The sequence below is a fragment of the Anas acuta genome, chromosome 21 (genome assembly GCF_963932015.1).
Source record: "Anas acuta chromosome 21, bAnaAcu1.1, whole genome shotgun sequence".
In the NCBI taxonomy this organism is placed as follows: Eukaryota; Metazoa; Chordata; class Aves; order Anseriformes; family Anatidae; genus Anas; species Anas acuta.
In genome coordinates, this window is record NC_088999.1 from 4,630,457 (window position 1) to 4,648,483 (window position 18,027).

At 56.3% G+C, this 18,027-nt stretch overlaps 3 protein-coding genes across 7 annotated transcripts; all 3 read left to right on the plus strand.

The window, feature by feature from the left end:
• Positions 1–925: 925 nt before the first annotated feature.
• On the plus strand, positions 926–3,175 carry NR0B2 (nuclear receptor subfamily 0 group B member 2). The gene is made up of 2 exons (XM_068657754.1): positions 926–1,646; positions 2,103–3,175. Exons 1-2 carry the CDS (start codon positions 1,103–1,105, stop codon positions 2,381–2,383), a joined length of 825 nt encoding a protein of 274 aa, XP_068513855.1. The 5' UTR covers positions 926–1,102; the 3' UTR covers positions 2,384–3,175.
• Positions 3,176–5,183: 2,008 nt separating this feature from the next.
• GPATCH3 (G-patch domain containing 3) lies at positions 5,184–9,964 on the plus strand. Its single transcript, XM_068657792.1, has 7 exons — positions 5,184–5,586; positions 5,834–6,249; positions 7,574–7,748; positions 8,122–8,181; positions 8,457–8,578; positions 8,703–8,830; positions 9,327–9,964. Exons 1-7 carry the CDS (start codon positions 5,211–5,213, stop codon positions 9,544–9,546), a joined length of 1,497 nt encoding a protein of 498 aa, XP_068513893.1. The 5' UTR covers positions 5,184–5,210; the 3' UTR covers positions 9,547–9,964.
• Positions 9,965–10,385: 421 nt separating this feature from the next.
• GPN2 (GPN-loop GTPase 2) lies at positions 10,386–16,109 on the plus strand. 5 transcript variants are annotated; one of them, XM_068657793.1, is made up of 6 exons: positions 10,386–10,509; positions 11,588–12,023; positions 13,557–13,713; positions 13,905–14,065; positions 14,846–14,976; positions 15,485–16,109. In XM_068657793.1, the coding sequence occupies exons 2-6, from the start codon at positions 11,607–11,609 to the stop codon at positions 15,555–15,557; spliced, it is 939 nt and encodes a 312-aa protein (XP_068513894.1). In that variant the 5' UTR covers positions 10,386–10,509; positions 11,588–11,606; the 3' UTR covers positions 15,558–16,109. The 5 variants fall into 5 exon arrangements, with proteins under 5 accessions (XP_068513894.1, XP_068513899.1, XP_068513898.1 ...); XM_068657798.1 differs by lacking the exon at positions 15,485–16,109 and adding an exon at positions 15,096–15,133 and having other exon boundaries at positions 14,846–14,996; XM_068657797.1 differs by lacking the exon at positions 10,386–10,509 and adding an exon at positions 11,144–11,286 and having other exon boundaries at positions 11,591–12,023.
• Positions 16,110–18,027: the final 1,918 nt, after the last annotated feature.

Below are 18,027 nucleotides of genomic sequence, written 5' to 3' on the forward strand. Positions count from 1 at the left end.
GAACGCTGGGACAGGCTGCCCAGGGGGGTTGTGGAGCCTCCTTCTCTGGAGACATTCCAAACCTGCCTGGACGCGTTCCTGCATGACCTGATCTAGGTGTTCCTGCTCCAGCAGGGGGATTGGACTAGCTGATCTTTCAAGGTCCCTTCCAGTCCCTCACGTTCTGTGATTCTGTGATAGCTGAGAATTGAAGGTGAAAATTCACCAGCCTGGCCCTCCCCTGCCCAGTATTTCCTCTGTGACACGTGGGGTCCTGCCTTGCCCGCAGGCTCCTGCTGCCTGGGGGATTCCCCAGCAAGCCTCCCGAAATCAGTATTCAGACACTGCCCCTTGCCTAAACCAGCTCCTGATCAGCAGATACAAATACCTGAGCAATTCAAGGTGAAAATCTATAAACCCGGCCCGCCCCTGCCCAGCATTTCGCTTGTGACACACGGGGCCTGCCTGGGGATGAGTCGTTTGGTTCACCCGCTTCCTTAACTGTAAGAGCAGCGAGGCTCCTGTCAACAAGGTTAGGCAAACATCTGCTGATAAAACGACTTCCAGGTTGCTCTTTCCAAGGCCGGAGCACACAGGCCGTTTGCCACGGGGCCCTCGCTCCAGACGGGTGCCGTGTGTGTGTGTGTGAACTCCTTGGCAGTGACACCTGCCATATAGTGTCGCTTGATTGCAGTGCGGGGCCTTGGTGCCATGGTACAGCCCGGGTTAATGACTTTGTTTATACTGTTTGGGTAATCGCGATAAGGCCGCCCAACCCGCGCTGCCCCGTCCCCCCCTGCGGCAGCTGCTGGCTCTTCATTGAGAAAACGGCCATTGACGCCACGCCGAGAACTTGCTGGCCTCAGCCAATCAGTCAGGGGACGGCTGCTTTTTTCTTTTTTTTTTTTAATGAGGACCGCTTAATCACAGAGCGGTCAAGGCTGGGAAGGGGGTGTTTCACTTGCGAGCGAGCCTTATAAGAGCTGGTTTGAGCGGCCATGTGCTGGCAGAGCGGGGAGGACAGGGTGTTTCCAGGCTGAGGCAGGGAGGAAGTTTACGGGTCTCTCACATCTGCTGCAGCAGGAGCTGAGTTGCACGGAGGATCCGGGCTCCCAGCTCAGCCATGACGAGCAGCAGCGTGGACATGGACTGCGAGAGGTGTCAGTGCCAGCAGGAGGACAACCGCACCGCCATCCTTTACACCCTCCTCAGCCAAAACCTGAACCACAGCCGGGGCAGCTGCAGCCCGGCCCACCAGCGCTGCCTGTGCCACCAGCGCCGGACGGTGTGCCTCCGTACACCCCACGTCACCTGCCAGGCTGCCTCCGACGTGCTGGTGAAAACCGTCAGCTTCATGAAAAACCTCCCTTCTTTCCACCTGCTGCCGCGAGGGGACCAGCTCCTGCTGCTGGACAGCTGCTGGGTCCCCCTCTTCCTCCTGGGGCTGGCGCAGGAGATGGTGACGTTTGAGGTGATGGAGACCCCGGCCCCCAGCATGCTCAAGAAGATCCTCCTTGATGGCCAAAGCAAACGGCAGGAGCCCGAGCGGACGCAGCCCACGCTGGCCGCCGTGCAGCGGCTGCAGTGCTGCCTCAACACCTTCTGGAGCCTGGACCTGAGCCCCAAGGAATATGCCTACCTGAAGGGAGCCATTCTCTTTAATCCTGGTGAGTGCTCAACCCTCTGAGCCCTGCCTGCTGGTAGCAAGAGAAGGCCCCACACGTGTTAGCATCTAAAAACGTATTTCTGGGCTTGGAGGACGGGCAGGAGCGTGCGTGAGAGCAGAGAGGGCTGCTTGCCTTATCGTTAGCACCGATAATGCAGCTGGCAGCTGGGAAGCGGGAAGGAGGGCTGTTAAATATAGCATTAAAAACACAGACCTTGTCGCTCTGCAAACAACAAAGAGCCCCGTACGTACTCTGTGGGGCTTGTTTGCCCTGTTAACTGTTTTGGCTCCTTCAAAACAGCAGCCCTGAAATAGCCACGTCTCAGCACTGCTGTGTACATCTCGTTAGAGTGGCGCTCAGAGACTCCCTCTGAGATGCAGGGGAAGGGAACGGGAGAAACCTGGAGCTGTTTTCCAGCCTCCCTCTTAATGGGCTTTTCCTCCTTTCTCGTGGCAGATGTCCCAGGGCTGAGAGCCTCCCTGTACATCGAGAGCCTCCAGCGGGAAGCCCAGCGAGCACTTCAGGAGGTCCTGCGGCCCCTGCACCCTGAGGACCAGGGCCGCTTTGCCCGCATTTTGCTGATTGCCTCCACCTTGAAATCCATCCCTCCTGCCCTTATCACAGACCTCTTCTTCCGACCCATCATCGGCAACGCGGACATCGTTGAGCTCATCGCAGAAATGCTGTACGAAATCACCAGCAGGCAGCTGGCTCCCACGCCACGCATGGCGCTCTGAGCTGCTGCATTCAGCTGCCGGCCTCGTGGATGCTCCCCAACACCTCACAGGGAGCAGAGAGACCCAGGGAGTGGGGATTTAGCAGGCTGAGTGCCTGGACTCTGCAGAGAACTGGCCGTGCGTGTGCCTGTCACTAGGATGAGGCTGTAGGACTCAGCGAGGCTTCGCAGAGCACACAGGAAAACAACTTGGAGTCGGCAGATGTTTATGGCAGCTCCTGCTCCACCTGTGCCAGTCTCAGCTTCAGGGAGTGCGCGTGTATGTGACTTTCCCTGGCCTGTAGCTGATGATAAGTAGCTGCCAGTAAACTCTGTGACACAGAGCAGATGGGGTTAGAGGCCTGTCCAGGTTTTTGCTCAGTGAATCCCTGGTCCCACTGAAATCCATGTGTATTTTGCTGCTAACTCCAAGAGATGAGGTTTAGCCTCAGCAGAAAGCCTGTAGCAGCTTGGTTATGCAGTCCTTACGTGTGCTGAGTACTCTGTCTTCAGTGGGATTTTAGAAAAATTGAGTGGCTCGGGCTGTGGTTTTACCTCCATTTCTGTGACAGGAAGAAACTCACTGAGCTGTAACGCTGCAGAAACAGGCAGAACTGACTTAGTGGCAGAAGAAAACATTCCTGTCTTGAGTTAGAGCAGGTTGTACATGTAGCGCGTCTGGAAAGCTCGCTCCTCCTGTCTGCAGCTTTTGCAACAAGTCGGATGTCAGTATTTTATAAGTGAACATTCTCGTGGTTTGTATATAAGATACAGTAAATTATTTTTTTAATAAAACATTTTACACTTTGGAAAACGGTGTTGACTTTCAAAGATGGTGTTAAATTTTGGGGGTTCTAAGTTTCCAGAAATACTGGCTGTGGGCCTGGCGTGGGAAGGACACTAGAGCAAACAGTGACAGAGACTTTCCCTAGAGGCTCTCCATAAAAATCCTCCTGCCTCATCATCGCAGGGGAGCGTTGTGATGTGGACAGGGGAGCTGATTCACATCCCCGTGGCTCGCAATCTCCTGAGCGCCCGGCAGAGAGAAACTTGCAGAGGCAGCAGAAGCGTGGCCTGTCCACACGCTGTGCCTTCCTTCACCTGCACAGCCTCGCCCAGAGGGCTCCCTGCCAGGCTGCTGCTGGGTGCTGACTCAGCTAGATGTGCAGGAGGTGCCACCAGGCACCGCGACCACCACGTTTGCCGCGCTTGGTAAAGCCCCACGAGGCCTCCCCGTCCCCTCTTACCCACTGAAACCCCTCAAATTTTAGCCAGCAGCCCCGTTGGAGGACAGACTCTTTTGTCCGTCTGTCCCCCAGCTCTCCCCCCAGCTGCAGCAGGGTGACGGGCTCCTTCCAAGGTGATCTCAGCCCCTGACAGCCGTTTTCCACGGGGAAGGAGCGTGTGAGTCACCGGATGATTTCCGCAGGCCCACGCCAGCCACGGGCACCGTGAGCCACACAGCGGTGACGCGTGCGTGAGTCACGGTGCGCTGGGTGCCGAACAGCCCCATCGCCACGGTGACACCGAGGCAAACATTTCGGAACAGGGAAGAGCCCCCAGCCCCTCTGGTCCCAGCAGCTCCTGAGGATGGGATCCCCACAGGTCCACCTGCATGGTGGAACCAGCCCCAGGCGGTACCTCATGTCCCTGCCCATGACACAGAGAATCCTAGAATTATTTGGGTTGGGAAAGCCCTCCAAGCTCACCTGGCCCACCCACCCCCTACCGTCACCCACTGACCCTGTCTCCAAGCACCACGTCCCAGTGCCCTTAGCACCCAGTAAGATTACCAGAAGCTAATTAAGAAAACTTTACATGGTTGTCATCAGTTTACTAAGGGATTCTCTTCTGTGAGTTCATATTAAATATATTTTATTCAAATAATAAAGAGGGTTTAATAACTAAGGAACCAGATGTTTGATGTTCTTAATTTCCATTGATGATGAGAGGACTGGAGCACCTGTCATATGGGGACGGGCTGAGAGAACTGGGCCCGTTTAGCCTGGAAAAGAGAAGGCTGAGGGGAGAGCTCATCAGTGCGTACAAATATCTGAGGGCAGGGTGTCGAGAGGATGGAGCTGGTCCCTTTTCGGTTGTGCCCAGTGACAGGACGAGAGGCAACGGGCACAAACTGAAGCCCAGGAGGTTCCAGCTGAATGTGAGGGGGAATTTCTGTACTGGGAGGTGGCAGAGCACGGGGACAGGCTGCCCAGAGAGGCTGTGGAGCCTCCAAAACCCGCCTGGATGCCGTCCCAGGCAATGTGCTCTGGGTGAGTCTGCTCGGCAAGGGGTTGGACTGGATGATCTTCAGAGGGCCCTGAAAACCCTGGCCATGCCGGGATTCTGGGATTTGGGGTTTCTGGGATTTGGGGGATTCTGGGATTTGGGGATTCTGAGTTTCTGGGATTTTGGGATTCTGTGATTTTGGGATTCTGGGATTTGGGGATTCTGGGATTTTGGGGACTCTGGGATTTGGGGATTCTGGGTTTCTGAGATTTGGGGTTTCTGGGATTTGGGGGATTCTGGGATTTTAGGATTCTGGGATTTAGGGTTTCTGGGATTTTGGGGATTCTGGGATTTGGGGGATTCTGGGATTTTAGGATTCTGGGATTTGGGGTTTCTGGGATTTGGGGATTCTGGGATTTGGGGTTTCTGGGATTTTGGGGATTCTGGGATTTGGGGATTCTGGGATTCTGGGATTTGGGGATTCTGCGCTTCAACGACTCAGTGCCCCCCCATCACCCATCCCCATTCCCCCCCCCCCCCAGCCACCAGGCGGCGCCCTCCTCCCCTCCCCCTCCCCTCAGCTATCTGACGTCATCACCGCGCGCCCCAACGCGCACAAGATGGCGGCGCCCAGCGGCGGGCCCGGTAATGGCGGCGGGGCCGGGAGCGGGGCCGGGGCCGCCCGGTACTGCCTGGTGAGCGGCATCCCGGCCGCGCTGCGCTCCGCACAGCTCCGCTCCTACTTCAGCCAGTTCCTGGAAGCCGGCGGCTTCCTCTGCTTCCACTACCGCCACCGGCCCGAGCGGGGCCCGGCGGATGGCGGCGGCGGCGGCGGGGGGGGGGCGCCGAGCACCTGCTGCTGCCCGGTGGCCGTGAGGCCCGGCCGCGCCCGCCGCTTCGTCCGCATGTACTCGGGCAAGAGCTGGGTCGGGCCCGCCGGGACCTCGCTGCCCGGCCGCTGCGTCGTGCGCAGGGTCCGCCTGGGCCCCGGGGCAGGTAAGGAACGGGCACCGGGGGGACCGGGCACCGGGGGGACCCTCCCCTCCCGACCCGTTTGGGCCCGGTTCCCAGCTGCTTAAAAGCTTTTCTGAAGGTTTTTAACTCCTTAATTTCATTTTGGGGCAAGAAGAGTCAGTTTGGGGTCTCTTCCCCCTCCTTCTGACCAGGAGGGCCCTGATTTATCCCTCTCCGGTGCACGGTGTGTGTTTGGCACCCCCAAAAAATAATTCCTGCTCTTTTCCAGCCACCGAGTCATCTCCCAGTGGGGCGGACGCGAGGGCCGCGGGCGAAGCCGTCGCGGAAGCAGACTTGAGGCGGCTCCCGGAGTTCAACCCCCCTTCCTGCATGCCCTTCGGGAACGTGGGCACCCCCCTGAGCGTCTTCCTGGAGCTGATCCGTGCCTGCAGGCTGCCTCCCCCGGTCATCAAGAAGTTGCAGCTGGATTTCCCGAAGACAGGCTCATCCCGGAGGTATGGGAACGTGCCTTTTGAATACCAGGACACTGAGACAGTTATAGAAGAAGAAAGAGTTTACACCGCCGCGGGGGATGAGATCACGGAGGGCGAGGGGCCTGTGGCAAGATCTGAAGCAACCGATCCAGCCAGCGCTGAGGAAGATGAGGGGCAGGAAAAGGAGGGAGAGGAGTCACACTCGGATGACGTAAGTGGATTTTTCTAGTGTTGTCTGAGGTCAGCCTGCAAAGCTGAGGGGGCTGATATAACTCTCAGAGCTCACTTTTAATCTTTTAGTTGTATAAACCACTTGTCTGAAAATGATGTTAAATGTAGTTCTTCATGTCTTGGCGTGCTGAGCCTCTTGGTGCACGTAGCAGTGCAGATGTTAACACCTCTGAAACAGCTCGTCCACGCTGAGCTGCTTTTGGGTTTCAGCACGAAGGGTTCGGTCCAGAGGAGTGAGCGCAGGCTGTGGCTGGTGCTGCAGGAGGGGACCTCTGCTTGCTGCGTGGCCGGTCGGTCTGGCTCTGCTGTTGCTTGTAAATGAGGTGGCTGGAGTCTGGGGAGCACGGTAGGGCTCTGGCAGCGACACGCAGAGCATCACGAGTGGTTGACCTCAAATGCTCCTGCAATACACGTTAGTCATTCAGAAAAAAAATGGCTTTCCTGACAAAGACTCCTAGAAAACTGGGCTGGACTGGCTCTCCAGAGACTATCTCGCTCCCCCCAGCAGCCTGTCTAGCCTGCTCGCCCGAACCCGTGTCATTAGAGGCAGCACAGTCCCGAGGCAAGCCATTCCCGTTCCTGGCTGTCCCGCCACTCTGTGCTAGAATTAACTCGTATGTCAAATCTCTGCTGCAATTTTATTCCATCAGGTTCTCCTAGCAACAGTGGGCACAGAGAACACTTTGTTCTGTTCCCTCCTTTACAGGCTTCTTATTCAACAGCTGCCTTCGGTCTTTTCTTCTCCGTGCTAAGCAACTCTGCTCCCCTGGCCGTTTCTCACAGGCTCGTTTCCTGGATCTCTAGCTGCTCTTTTGGCCGTTCTTTAGCTGGTTAATGTCTCCCTGGAAGGGCTGTGCCCAAAACTGAGCAGGCAGCATAAAGCTGTCAGCCTGATCTGTGGCGGTGCCAGCCAGCTTCTCCTCTGGAACTGATAAAATCTCCTTTGGGATCGACTGGAGTGGAATTAATTTGTTGCTGGTGCTGACTTTACGTACAACACACCTGCTCCTTAAATGGGCATCTCCGCGTTACGGAGCGGGTACGCTGCTGAAAGCATGCCGTGAAGTGGGTGTGATGTGGTATTTTTCACCACTTCTGTCTGCTGACTCTGAAGATGGCATTAGTCAGGGGAATGAGGTCATCAGCGCCGGTCGTGTCAGTGCCTGAAAGCAGCAGGCTGAGACGAGCTCTGTCGACAAAGCTGTTTCGTAGGGGAGGCGTTGCAGCGGGCCGGGAGGGTCGGGGGAGCGGAAAGGAGGCTCTGTGCTGCTGCTGTCACCCACCTCTGGCCGGTTCCTTTGCAGGACAACGACACCTGCGAGGAGTGGGAGCGCCACGAGGCTCTGCACGAGGACGTGACGAAGCAGGAGCGCGTGGAGGAGCGGCTCTTTGAGGAGGAGATCGAGCTGAAGTGGGAGAAAGGAGGCTCCGGCCTCGTCTTCTACACGGATGCTCAGTACTGGCAGGAGAAGAACGGAGGTAACGGTGGCGTCTGTGTCACTGAGCTACAAACTGCCCACCACAGGCAGGGGACTGGGGGCCCAGCCTGCAGGAGCAAGTAAATTGGGTACAGCCCTTCCAGTTCAGCTGCTAATATAGGCAGGCATCTTGGCATTGCTTTGTAAACCTCCCCTTGATCACAAAACCTGCAGAGGTTTAGGCCAAGGACCAGAGACCCCTCTGGTCCTGCTGGCAGCCTCTTGGGTAAGCACCGTGGCTTGTGTGGTCTCTAATGCCCCATTCCTTCCCATTTTGTTAGAGAAATCAGGGGACTTGGCCACCAGCAAGCAGCTCTTCTTTGTCAGACTTCCACAGCCACCACCAAAACTGGTTCTTTCCTTTTTTTTGGCAGACTTTGATGAGCAGACTGCAGATGACTGGGACGTGGACATGAGCGTCTACTACGACAAAGGTATCTGAGCTTGGAAAAACTCCTTAGGAAAAGGGGGAGGTTGGGAAGTTCTGACCCTGCAAAATTTTTGACGTGGGGAACGCTTTGGCTCTGTCATCCTTTGAAAGCGTCCGAGACGTCAGAGCACTTGAAACAACATTTTTTCTCATCTGGCTGTGAGAGTTGCCAAAAAGAACAGGTTCTGCCTCCTCGTTGTGTGCCGCTCTGGGGGAAATCACAGCAGCAAACAGCTTTCCTGAGCTGTGCTGCTCTGACTCCTGCTTCTCTCTCCTTAGATGGAGGCGATAAGGATGCTCGGGACTCGGTCCAGATGTGGTTGGAGCAGAGGCTCCGGGATGGCTTGGAGGACGGCTCTGTTTCAGGGCAGCAAATCGGCACCTTTGAGAGATACACCAAGGTGAGCTTTGGGCTGTGGGGGCAGTGCTCAGAGGGTGTGGGTCTTGGAGGAGGAGGAGGAGGAGGGTTCTGGGGGATGAAGATGGGCTTTGTCCACCAACTCTGACACTTTTCTCCTCTCCCAGGGCTTTGGCAGGAAGGTGCTGGAGCAGCAGGGCTGGATGGAAGGGCAGGGGCTTGGGAGCAGCAACTCCGGAATGGCTGAAGCTCTGGACAACGAGGGTCAGAACCCCAGATGCAAGAGGGGGCTGGGGTAAGTGCCCTGCCCTGCCCTTCCAGCCCGTGTTTGGAGCCCCTGCCTGGGCTCTCTGAGCTGCTACTACAGCTACATGGCAGCAAAAGGGGTGGAGTGTGAACCAGGACAGTAAGGCTGTCCCAGGGATCCGCTGTCCCCGTGCAGCAGGCTGTGGGGCCAGCCACAGCACTACAAAACTGAACACTTGTCCTAGCAGTCCAGCATTCATAAAGGGGTTGTGCTAGGTCAGGAGTGGAACCATTTTCAGGCTCATGCATAACAAAAGCACAGGGGAGCTGTGCTCAGGGATTAAGGGTCACCTCTGCTAAGTTTTCCTGTGGGGAGAGCCCAAGTGAGCTGAGCAAGACCTGAGTGCCTTGAGGGCTGGCTCTTGTTTTAGGGACATCTCACAGACAGGAACAGGACAACTGCATCAGCAGGAGGAGACAGTCTGGGGTTACAGGGGTGTCTCACTGGCTCAGTGTTGGACCTAACACCACCTGCTTCCTTCTAGATACCACGGGGAGAAACTACCAACGTTCAGCAGGGTGAAGAAGCCCCGGCGGGACGCTTCTGTCCTCATCTCGACCATCTACGATGACCCTGAACCCATAGACAGCGGTGACCAGCTCCTCAGGCGCCAGCCGCCCACTGCCATGAAGTACAGACAGGGCATGCCCTTTGTCCGGGCATCGCAGGGCACTCTGGAGAGTTTCAGTGCCCAGTCACCCTGAGTAAAGACTGTCAGAGCTTTTTTTTTTTAACTAGTCTTGCTCCTGTCAACCACAGGCTGGCTCCTGCTGGGCTTGAGTCTGGAGCAGTGTTCAGATATTTATTTTTGGAAGAAAGTCTTTTAAAAAAAAAAGCAAAACCAAAATTTGGTTGTTTTTTATTTTTTATAGAGGGGGAAATATTTGGTCACTGGCAGTGGGGTGGGTGCTGCGTTTTATACTGGAGCTTTAAAGCTGATACTCCTGCCTGGATCAGCTGAGCCTGTGTGCTAGGTCTGCAGCCAGCTCATCCCAAAAACTGAAGCTCGTAGATCACGGATCCTTGAGACCTAGGGGAGGACAAGTACAGACAGGGCCAGCTGTGGCAACGTAACTGTCCTGCAGAAAGCTTGCTGCTGGCCCGCAGCTTCGCCTTGCTTGGGCGTGACGATCCCACAGTCCCGGGAGAAACTCACCGGGATGAAAGACGCGCCCTGGCAGCCCTCGGGAGGCGTCTCCCTGTGGTTGTGTGTAGCGGCTGCTTCCTTCCATGGCTCTCCAAGGCCCATTCCAGGCTGCACAAAGTCCCCTGGCCCTGGGAGCTTTCATCCCGGTGACCTGGCATTGCGGCGTTAAATGTGGGTTGGGTGTCCTCTGTGCCAGCGGGCTCTGTCTCAGCCCTCCTGCTGACTTCGCACTCCTTGATTAAACACCTCAGGGACCGCGCTGAGCGATTTCACATCGCTGGGGTGACCCCGAGGGGCTGGGTTTGTGCGGGGAGGGGGGGGGCGAAGCGGCGGGGCCGGGATTCGAACCCGGGGACTCGGGGCTCGGAGCCCGGGGGGGGGGGGCGCGGGTTCGAGCCCCGCCTGCACCGCGTCCCGCCGGCCGCCAGGGGGCGCTGTGGGGGCGGCCGCGCCCGGCCCGGAACGCGGGGAGCGGGGCCCGGGGCCGGCCCGGAGCCGGGGAGGGGGCACCGGGGAGGCGGTGAGAGGCTGGGGGGGAGGGGGGGGGACACGATTTGGGGGGATTTGGGGGGATTTTGGGGGGCATGGAGGGGACGTGGGGACAAAGAGGGGGCACGGGGGGGCGTGGGGAGGCACGGGGGGGGACATGGGGGGGCGTGGGTAAGGAGGGGGGGTTGGGGATATGGGGGGATATGGGGGGGATATGGGGGGGATATGGGGGGATATGGGGGGACAGGGGAAGGAGGGATAATGGGGGGAAGGGGGGGCGTGAGGGGTACAGGAGGGATGTGGGGGAAAAGAGGGGATAGGAGGGGATGTGGGGAGGGAGGGGGGACATGGGGGGGACATGGGGGGGCACAGGGGTAATGGGGATATGGGGGGACATGGGCAAGGAGGGGGGGCTTGGGGGCAAAGAGGGGATATGGGGGGGGATTAGGCCATGGGGGGGAAGAGGGGATAGGGGAGGGGGTGGGGGACACGCAGGGGGGAAATTGGGGTCGGAGGTGGGGGGTGGTGTGGGGAGAGGGGGGGACATTGCAGGGAAATGAGACATGGGAACAGGGGGGGTGAGGGGACATGGGGAGGAGAAAGGGGTATGGGATGTGGGGGAGGGGATGTGGGGACATGGGGGGAAGAGGGGTGGGCATGGAGGGGACATGGAGGGGACATGGAGGGTAAGGGCATGGGGACACAGGACTGGAAGAGGGGCCTGGGGACACGCTGCGCCCACTGAGGGAATATAGGGGTGCTGTCACACCAGGAAGGGCCCAGCCGGTGTAAACTCACCCCAGAGGCAGTCAGGAGAAGGGACCTGCACCCTACAGCGCAGTCCTGCAGCTCTGGCTGGGGTTTTGTGCCAATTTTCAGCCATGGCGTGCGGGGCTGGGCGGGCAGGGGGTGACGAGGGCAGCGTAGTGACCAGACCCTAATGCAGGGGGTGCCAGCAGTGAATGGGGGCAGCGCTCACACCGCGTCACTTTCCCTCCCTCTCCTCCTGCTCCTTGGCTGCGAATTCCCTGCGGGTCCGAAGCCCCAGCCTGGTGTTGTTACAAAATGCAAACGAGATGGTAAACGGGAGCTTTTCCTTCCTCCCCTAGGAGAAGGCAATGAGCCGAGATGTCTGAGGGCAGCAAGGGGAGCTCGCTGGCCTTCGGCCAGGTGGTGATCGGGCCACCGGGCTCCGGGAAGACAACCTACTGCCACGGCATGCAGGAGTTCCTGGGCAGGATCGGGCGCAAGGTGGCCGTGGTGAACCTGGACCCCGCCAACGAGGGGATGCCCTACCCGTGCGCCGTGGACATCTCCGAGCTCATCACCTTACCCGACGTGATGGAGAGCTTGAAGCTGGGCCCCAACGGGGGGCTCATCTACTGCATGGAGTACCTGGAGGCCAACCTCGACTGGCTGCAGGAGAAGCTGGCCGCCTTCAAGGGTCACTACTACTTGTTTGACTGCCCGGGGCAGGTGGAGCTCTACACCCACCACAGCGCCCTGAAGAACGTCTTCGCCCAGATGGCCAAGTGGAATTTCAGGGTGGGTTTTGGGCTCTGCAGGGAGCGCCCGGCACTGCCCTTGTGCAAGGGGTTCAGGAGCTGCGTACCGTGCAGTCGGGGCTTTTGGTTGTGGCTGTGGGTACTAATGACTGTTTGCTTCACTAACCTGTTTGCCCTTTCATGTGAAAGTGCTTTATCAGGGGAGGAGGAATGTGTCCCCATTTTGTGCTCGGAGGGATTGGCAGGAGCAGCTTGTTCAGGGCGTTTAATGCAGTGTCATTACCATGAGCAGAAACAGATTCCTTCCTCCCAGTCTTACTCTTCTTGAAGGTCCTGTCCGCAGAGCTCATGTGCTTTATCTGTCGGTGCTGTATTTTGGAGCAGGGAGGGAGATGTGCGTGCAGGGCGAGCGGGGGATCCTTTGCATCGCACTGTGAGAAATTCAGGTGTCAGCTCAGGCCCTACCTGCCACTCCTGCAGCCAAACCAAATCGCTGTGCACGGTGTAATACGTGCTCTGCGCTTTCTTGCACAATGGAAGATGCAAATTAGGAAGTGCAGGTGAGAAGAGTCCCATAACCAAGCTAACTTGCCTACGTTGCATTTGTTTTGCATTTGGGCCAAACCATGAATGTGCAAACCATGTACGGTGTGAGCAAGAACGGCAAGTTCATTTGCTTGAGAATGTCACTGGGAATCTGTACATTGCAATTCATTTTTATTCAAATAAATGTACATGAAATTGTAGTTACTAAAAAAAAAGATAGTTACGCTCCTGTTTTGATGCTCACTGGGGTGCTTACACCTGTCTGTGAGCTTCAAACCGGCATTTTTTGCTGCAGAAGCAGAGCTGTGACTCAGCCACACTCAACTACAGAGCCCTGACTTTGAGTAACATTGTGTAACAGGCAGTAACTTAGCAGAGATCTCCGACCACATTGTTACAGCTGCATGAAACACAGGGAATCAAACGACTCATTAATTTAATTATTAATTATTATTTCAAACCACATGACAATTGTTTCTCCCTGTTGAGTGAGGTGTGCTACGGTTGCTGCTGCCGAGCGTATGCTGTGCGTGAGCATTCCTGTGGGGAGCGTGGAGGTCTTGAGGTAGTTCAGAAGGAGAGTTAGCCCAGCTGCCACCCCAAAAACCTGCAGAGTACAGACAAGAAGGGAAACTTCATCAGCAAGGAAGGAAGCCCTGAGAAACAGGAGAGCAGTTGCAGGTTTAACAGCGTCTGTAAGTGCTGCTGGTGCAGCCTCGCATGCCCGAAGCCTTCCCACGGCCCTTTCTGTGCACCAGCACCCTCAGTCCTGAATCCCCCAGGTGGTCCACAGGTGTGAAAGTGGAGATAGGTGCATCTATGCATGTAGGAGCAATCCTAGATTCATATAATAGGAAGTTTTATGTACACGGGCTAGAAGGTAGGTGGTAACTTTCCCTACACAGGAGTCTGTGTGGCTGAAGTTAGAGCTGAATGGGTTGTGGTTCTCAGACTGTCCCAAAAGCAAGAGGATGGGCTCTTTACCAGGTCTGACCTTGTGCTGTCCCTCTGTGCCTTTGCTCCCCAGCTGGCAGCAGTGCATTTGGTGGATTCTCACTACTGCACAGACCCCGGCAAGTTCATCTCGGTGCTCTGCACGTCGCTCTCCACCATGCTGCACGTGGAACTGCCCCACGTGAACGTCCTCTCCAAGATGGACCTGATCGAGCAGTACGGCAAGCTGGGTAAGAGACTTTGCTGAGAGGGAGATGTGGAGCAGGGTAGCCTCAGATCCAAATTAGCTGCTCGGCTACGTTTATTTTTTTGGGGTCAGGGAAATGGTGCAAAGCTCACTGGGTTCTGGGTGGCATGCTCTGGCCGGGGACTCACCGATATTTACAAGTTGCCTTCAGAGATTCTTGCTGTTTCCTTGCAGCTTTCAACCTGGATTATTACACAGAGGTCCTGGACCTCTCTTACTTGGTTGACCATTTAGCTTCGGACCCCTTCTTCAGAAATTACCGCCGCCTCAACACGAAGCTGGTGGAGGTGATCGAGGACTACAGCCTGGTGTCCTTCGTTCCACTCAACGTCCAGGTGATGCAGCAGGAGGAGAGGGGTGGAGGGCACAGGGGGCACTGGATAAGTAGCCAGCATGTTTGGTGGCAGCTAGGGTAGAGTTGAGTGTTCAAAAAGTGGGGGGAAGGATGAGTTCTGCAAGGGCAATCCAAAAAAATCAGCGTTGCCTCTGCCCGCTTCTGCCCCCAGAACTGGCTGTGAAAAAAATAGAGCCATGAGGGCTGAAAAGCTTTGCTATGAAGAGGCTCAGGGTTGTGGGAGGACAGTGACATGCACCCAGACTTGTAAATGTTCTGTGGCAGCCAAAGGAAAAGGAAAAGCTCATGAGCTTGGGGCTATGTGGGCCTTGTGACCTGGGGTGGGGAATTAAAGACTCCCCCTCCGTGCAGGTCTTCTGAGCCTGCATTTCAATTCCGAGCAAACTATTACCTGAAACGTTGTTAAGTCAGGGAGCAGAAAATAATTTGAAGATGGGAGGAGTACCTTTGTGAGGAAGGGCTGAAAATGTTAATTCTGTAGTTGGTGAAGTGTTGACAAAGGGAGATAGGCTGAGACGAGCGGTGATGAAAGGGAGTGAGAGGGTGGAGGGTGTGAGCCCATCACGTATTCCGACCCCAAGGGGGAGCTTCTCCTTGTCCTCTCACCCCTCTGGGCTCAGGGAAGCACGGAAGCGTCATCGGGGCTTTGGGTGCTGTTTGGGTGGCCCTGAGCCTCGGGAAAATCTGCGGTAAAGCCCAGCATGAGCTCCTGCCTCCGGGGAGGACCAGGTCCCCTGTGTGTCATCTCCCTCCCTTTCAGGATAAGGAGAGCATGCGGCAGGTGATGCAGGCCGTGGACAAAGCCAACGGCTACTCCTTCGGAGACCAGGAGCACAGGAGCCTGGAAGCCCTGATGTCGGCAGCAGTGGGAGCTGATTTCCACTTTACTTCGTATCCTTCACTGCTCCGTGGTTGTGCTGAGTTTAAATTTCTCCTGTATGTGTTGGGGAAGAGGGACTGGAGGTGGTATGGCAGCTCGCAGGTTGTTTGTAACATCTGATGCTGTTCAGATTTACAGGTAGCAAATCATTAGAGCTCAGCCCAGACCTTCACGTGCAGCATCTGTCCACGCCAAAGCCACCACAGGTATTGCTAATTGATACTGTAAACGTGGGAGGAATCTTCTGACAACTTTCCTCTCCTTCAAACTCACTTGGACTGTTTCGTTGCATTTTGTCCAAACCATACAATTGATTCTCCTGCACTTGTCGAGTCTGGGATCAGCCCGAGCCAGAAATAACTCAGGTGATGCGTGCTGCTGCCAGTACTGCTGTCTTCCTGCCAGCCTTCGGGCTAATGTTGGGGTTGGTTCCTCGCTGAGAACGTTAGAGCTCCTTGCAGAAGGGAGTGTTTGAGCCCTGCCCTGCTGCCTTGTTTTCCTTAATTAGTGTGTTATCAGCACACTTGCAGTGCAGGAGAAGTATGTGCAATCTCGGGACAAGACCGTGGAAGAAGAAGTGATGGATATGTAACACACCCGCCCCTGCCGCAGCTGCTCTCTGCTTTGACAGCTCTCCTTCCCCTGCCAGGAGTCGAAGGGAGGCTCCGTGGCGTCTGACTCAGACCAAGTGAAAGCCTTTCCATGCAGAAGTCTGGCTTCCGGACTCCCTTGCTGTGGGGATTTGACCTCTTGTGCTTCTGCCCCACTGCGCAGAGCAGCGTTTTTGTGGAAGGGCTGTGGCTGAGAGCAAGGCAAGCGAGGGAGATTTAGCGTGGGGAAGGCATGGGAGGCAAGAGGAGAGAAGCCAGGTAAAGGAGACTGACCTCTGCCAAGTCTCTTCCTCCCCATCATGACAAAGATGGAGCCAGAGAAAGAAAAATCAGTTTGAGTTGTCTCTTTTATAGCGAGACTTGACACAAGTTCTTGGTTTACTTCCTAGGAGCGTTGTACACAGTCCTCAGAGGAATATCCAGGCTGAGAAGCTTCCAATGTGTCTCAGGGAGGACAGAAAGATGGTTGTTTTTCTTTTTTTTAAATAATGATGGACTCTTTCTTAATAAAACACTTCTTCGTCTCGCTTTCATCTTGTGAGTTTGCTGAACCTGAATAAATAAAACCGAGTGCTACAAAGCCCGGGGCTAAAAAGCCTCTGGTGGGAACGTCACAGCAGCTGTTGCGTTGTGTACTTTGCAGAAATGTGCCGTGTTCGCGACGTCGTGTTCCTCTATGATGTGCCTGAGAACAGACAAGGTCTTTGCTGGAGGGAGCTGTGGGATGTGAAAGCAGGTCACTTCCCGTGCGCGCCTCTCCAGGGGCTGAGTGCTGGCGTTCGGTGTGCACGCAGCGCTCTGACAGAAACTGCAAACGCGGCTTTTGGGAGCTTTTGATTAAGAAAGACCCTGTGTGACTCAGCAGGAGCTTGGAGCACATCATTTCCATCTACGTCCTTGCCCAGCTGCTGGCTCGTCTGCTCTCAGCCACCTTTTTCTGGGCTTTTTTTCCTGCAATACCTTCCGATCCCAAATCCTGGGGCTTACCCATTTCCTACGTAATTACAAGAATACATCCTGATGGTGACAGCAGCAGCCCCCAGACCTCAAAAGCCACCTGCTCCATGTCCTGGCTGTATATGACAGCTTAAGACCAGGGTGCTGGGGAGGTTGGGGTGGTGGCAAGCAGCCCCTGCAGTGGCACACGGGCTGGGGACAGGGTCCCAGATGCATCGTTCTGCCCAAGACCTTACAGAAAGTAACTCAGCTCCTTGCTTTGGCCCTTCACAGTGCAACTGCAGGCCAGTGGCTCGCTATCAAGATGGGCCTGGGGTCTTGCCTGGCAGGCACGGAATTTAATTTTTTCTTTCCACAGCTTTGTGGCCAAAAATTGGAGAAATCCAGACAAGACGAGCTCAGGGGAAGAAGGGGATGAAAACACATGATCCTGCACACACAGACGGGCTTGTATTTAGCCGCATCAGTACGTGATGAAAGACATTTCAAATAGATGTCAAATTCCTGTCTCCTGCCCTACGTGAGCACTTTCCCTGAGAGCCCAGGGGCTTCCCTGGGTATTCCTGGCTGAAACCTGGCAGCTGCCTCTCAGTGCTATCTGGGGCCGCAGGGCTGAGAGCCAATCTAACCATAACCAGAGCCGAAACTCCAGCCGTGCATCGGTCCTGGGGGCTTCTCCCGGTCATCTTTGAGCCCTGCAGTTGCTATAAAGGGATGGAAGACGTGAGCATTTAAAAAATAAATAAATAAAAGGTGAACTTTCTGGCTGATTTTTCATGGCTTTGAGAGATCTGGTGGCTTAAAAGGGTACGGTCAGGTCAAGCCGGAGTTATGCAAGAGCCATCAAAGCCTTTGTGGCCGCTCTGCTCGGGCGCTTTAATACCCGTGCAGCATCTGCAACCCCAGCCCTGCTGTGCTGTGCCAGCAGCTGGAGAAAATGAAAAAAAATCAGAGGCCAGGAGAAGCCCTGAGCCTGGGGAAGCTCCGCTGAGAAATGCTGAGGGTGGCTCTGCAGCTGGGTCCTGCGCCCGCACGTCCCCACGCCGGGAGGGGACAGCTCCGGGGGCTGAGGGAGGTGACACCCTGGCTCCCGTCGCTCCCCGTTGAGCAGTCGGGCACGGGGCCAGCATTAGTCACCCTCATGGAGGCACGGCCCTGGGGGGGGGCCTGGCTTTGGGTTAAACTGGGCCTTCCTGCCCCGGCCCCCCTCCAGGTGCTGCGCCCTTCCCGGCACCAGGGATGGGGAAGGGGTGGGGGGCTTCGGCTGCAGGTGCTGAGCGGGGTTTTGGTGTGTCCCCGCTGCTCCCAGCCCCATCCCTGGCCTTGCAGCACACGAGACACAAATTATTGGGTCCTGGGATGAATTGGCAAGTGAGGGCACGGGCCCTGCCACGGCTCAGCCTTGTGGGGCTGGGCAGTGCACGGACAGACTCACGGACACCTCCAGGCACTGCAGCCATCCCAAACGCCTGCCCATGACCAGAGCAACCCCAC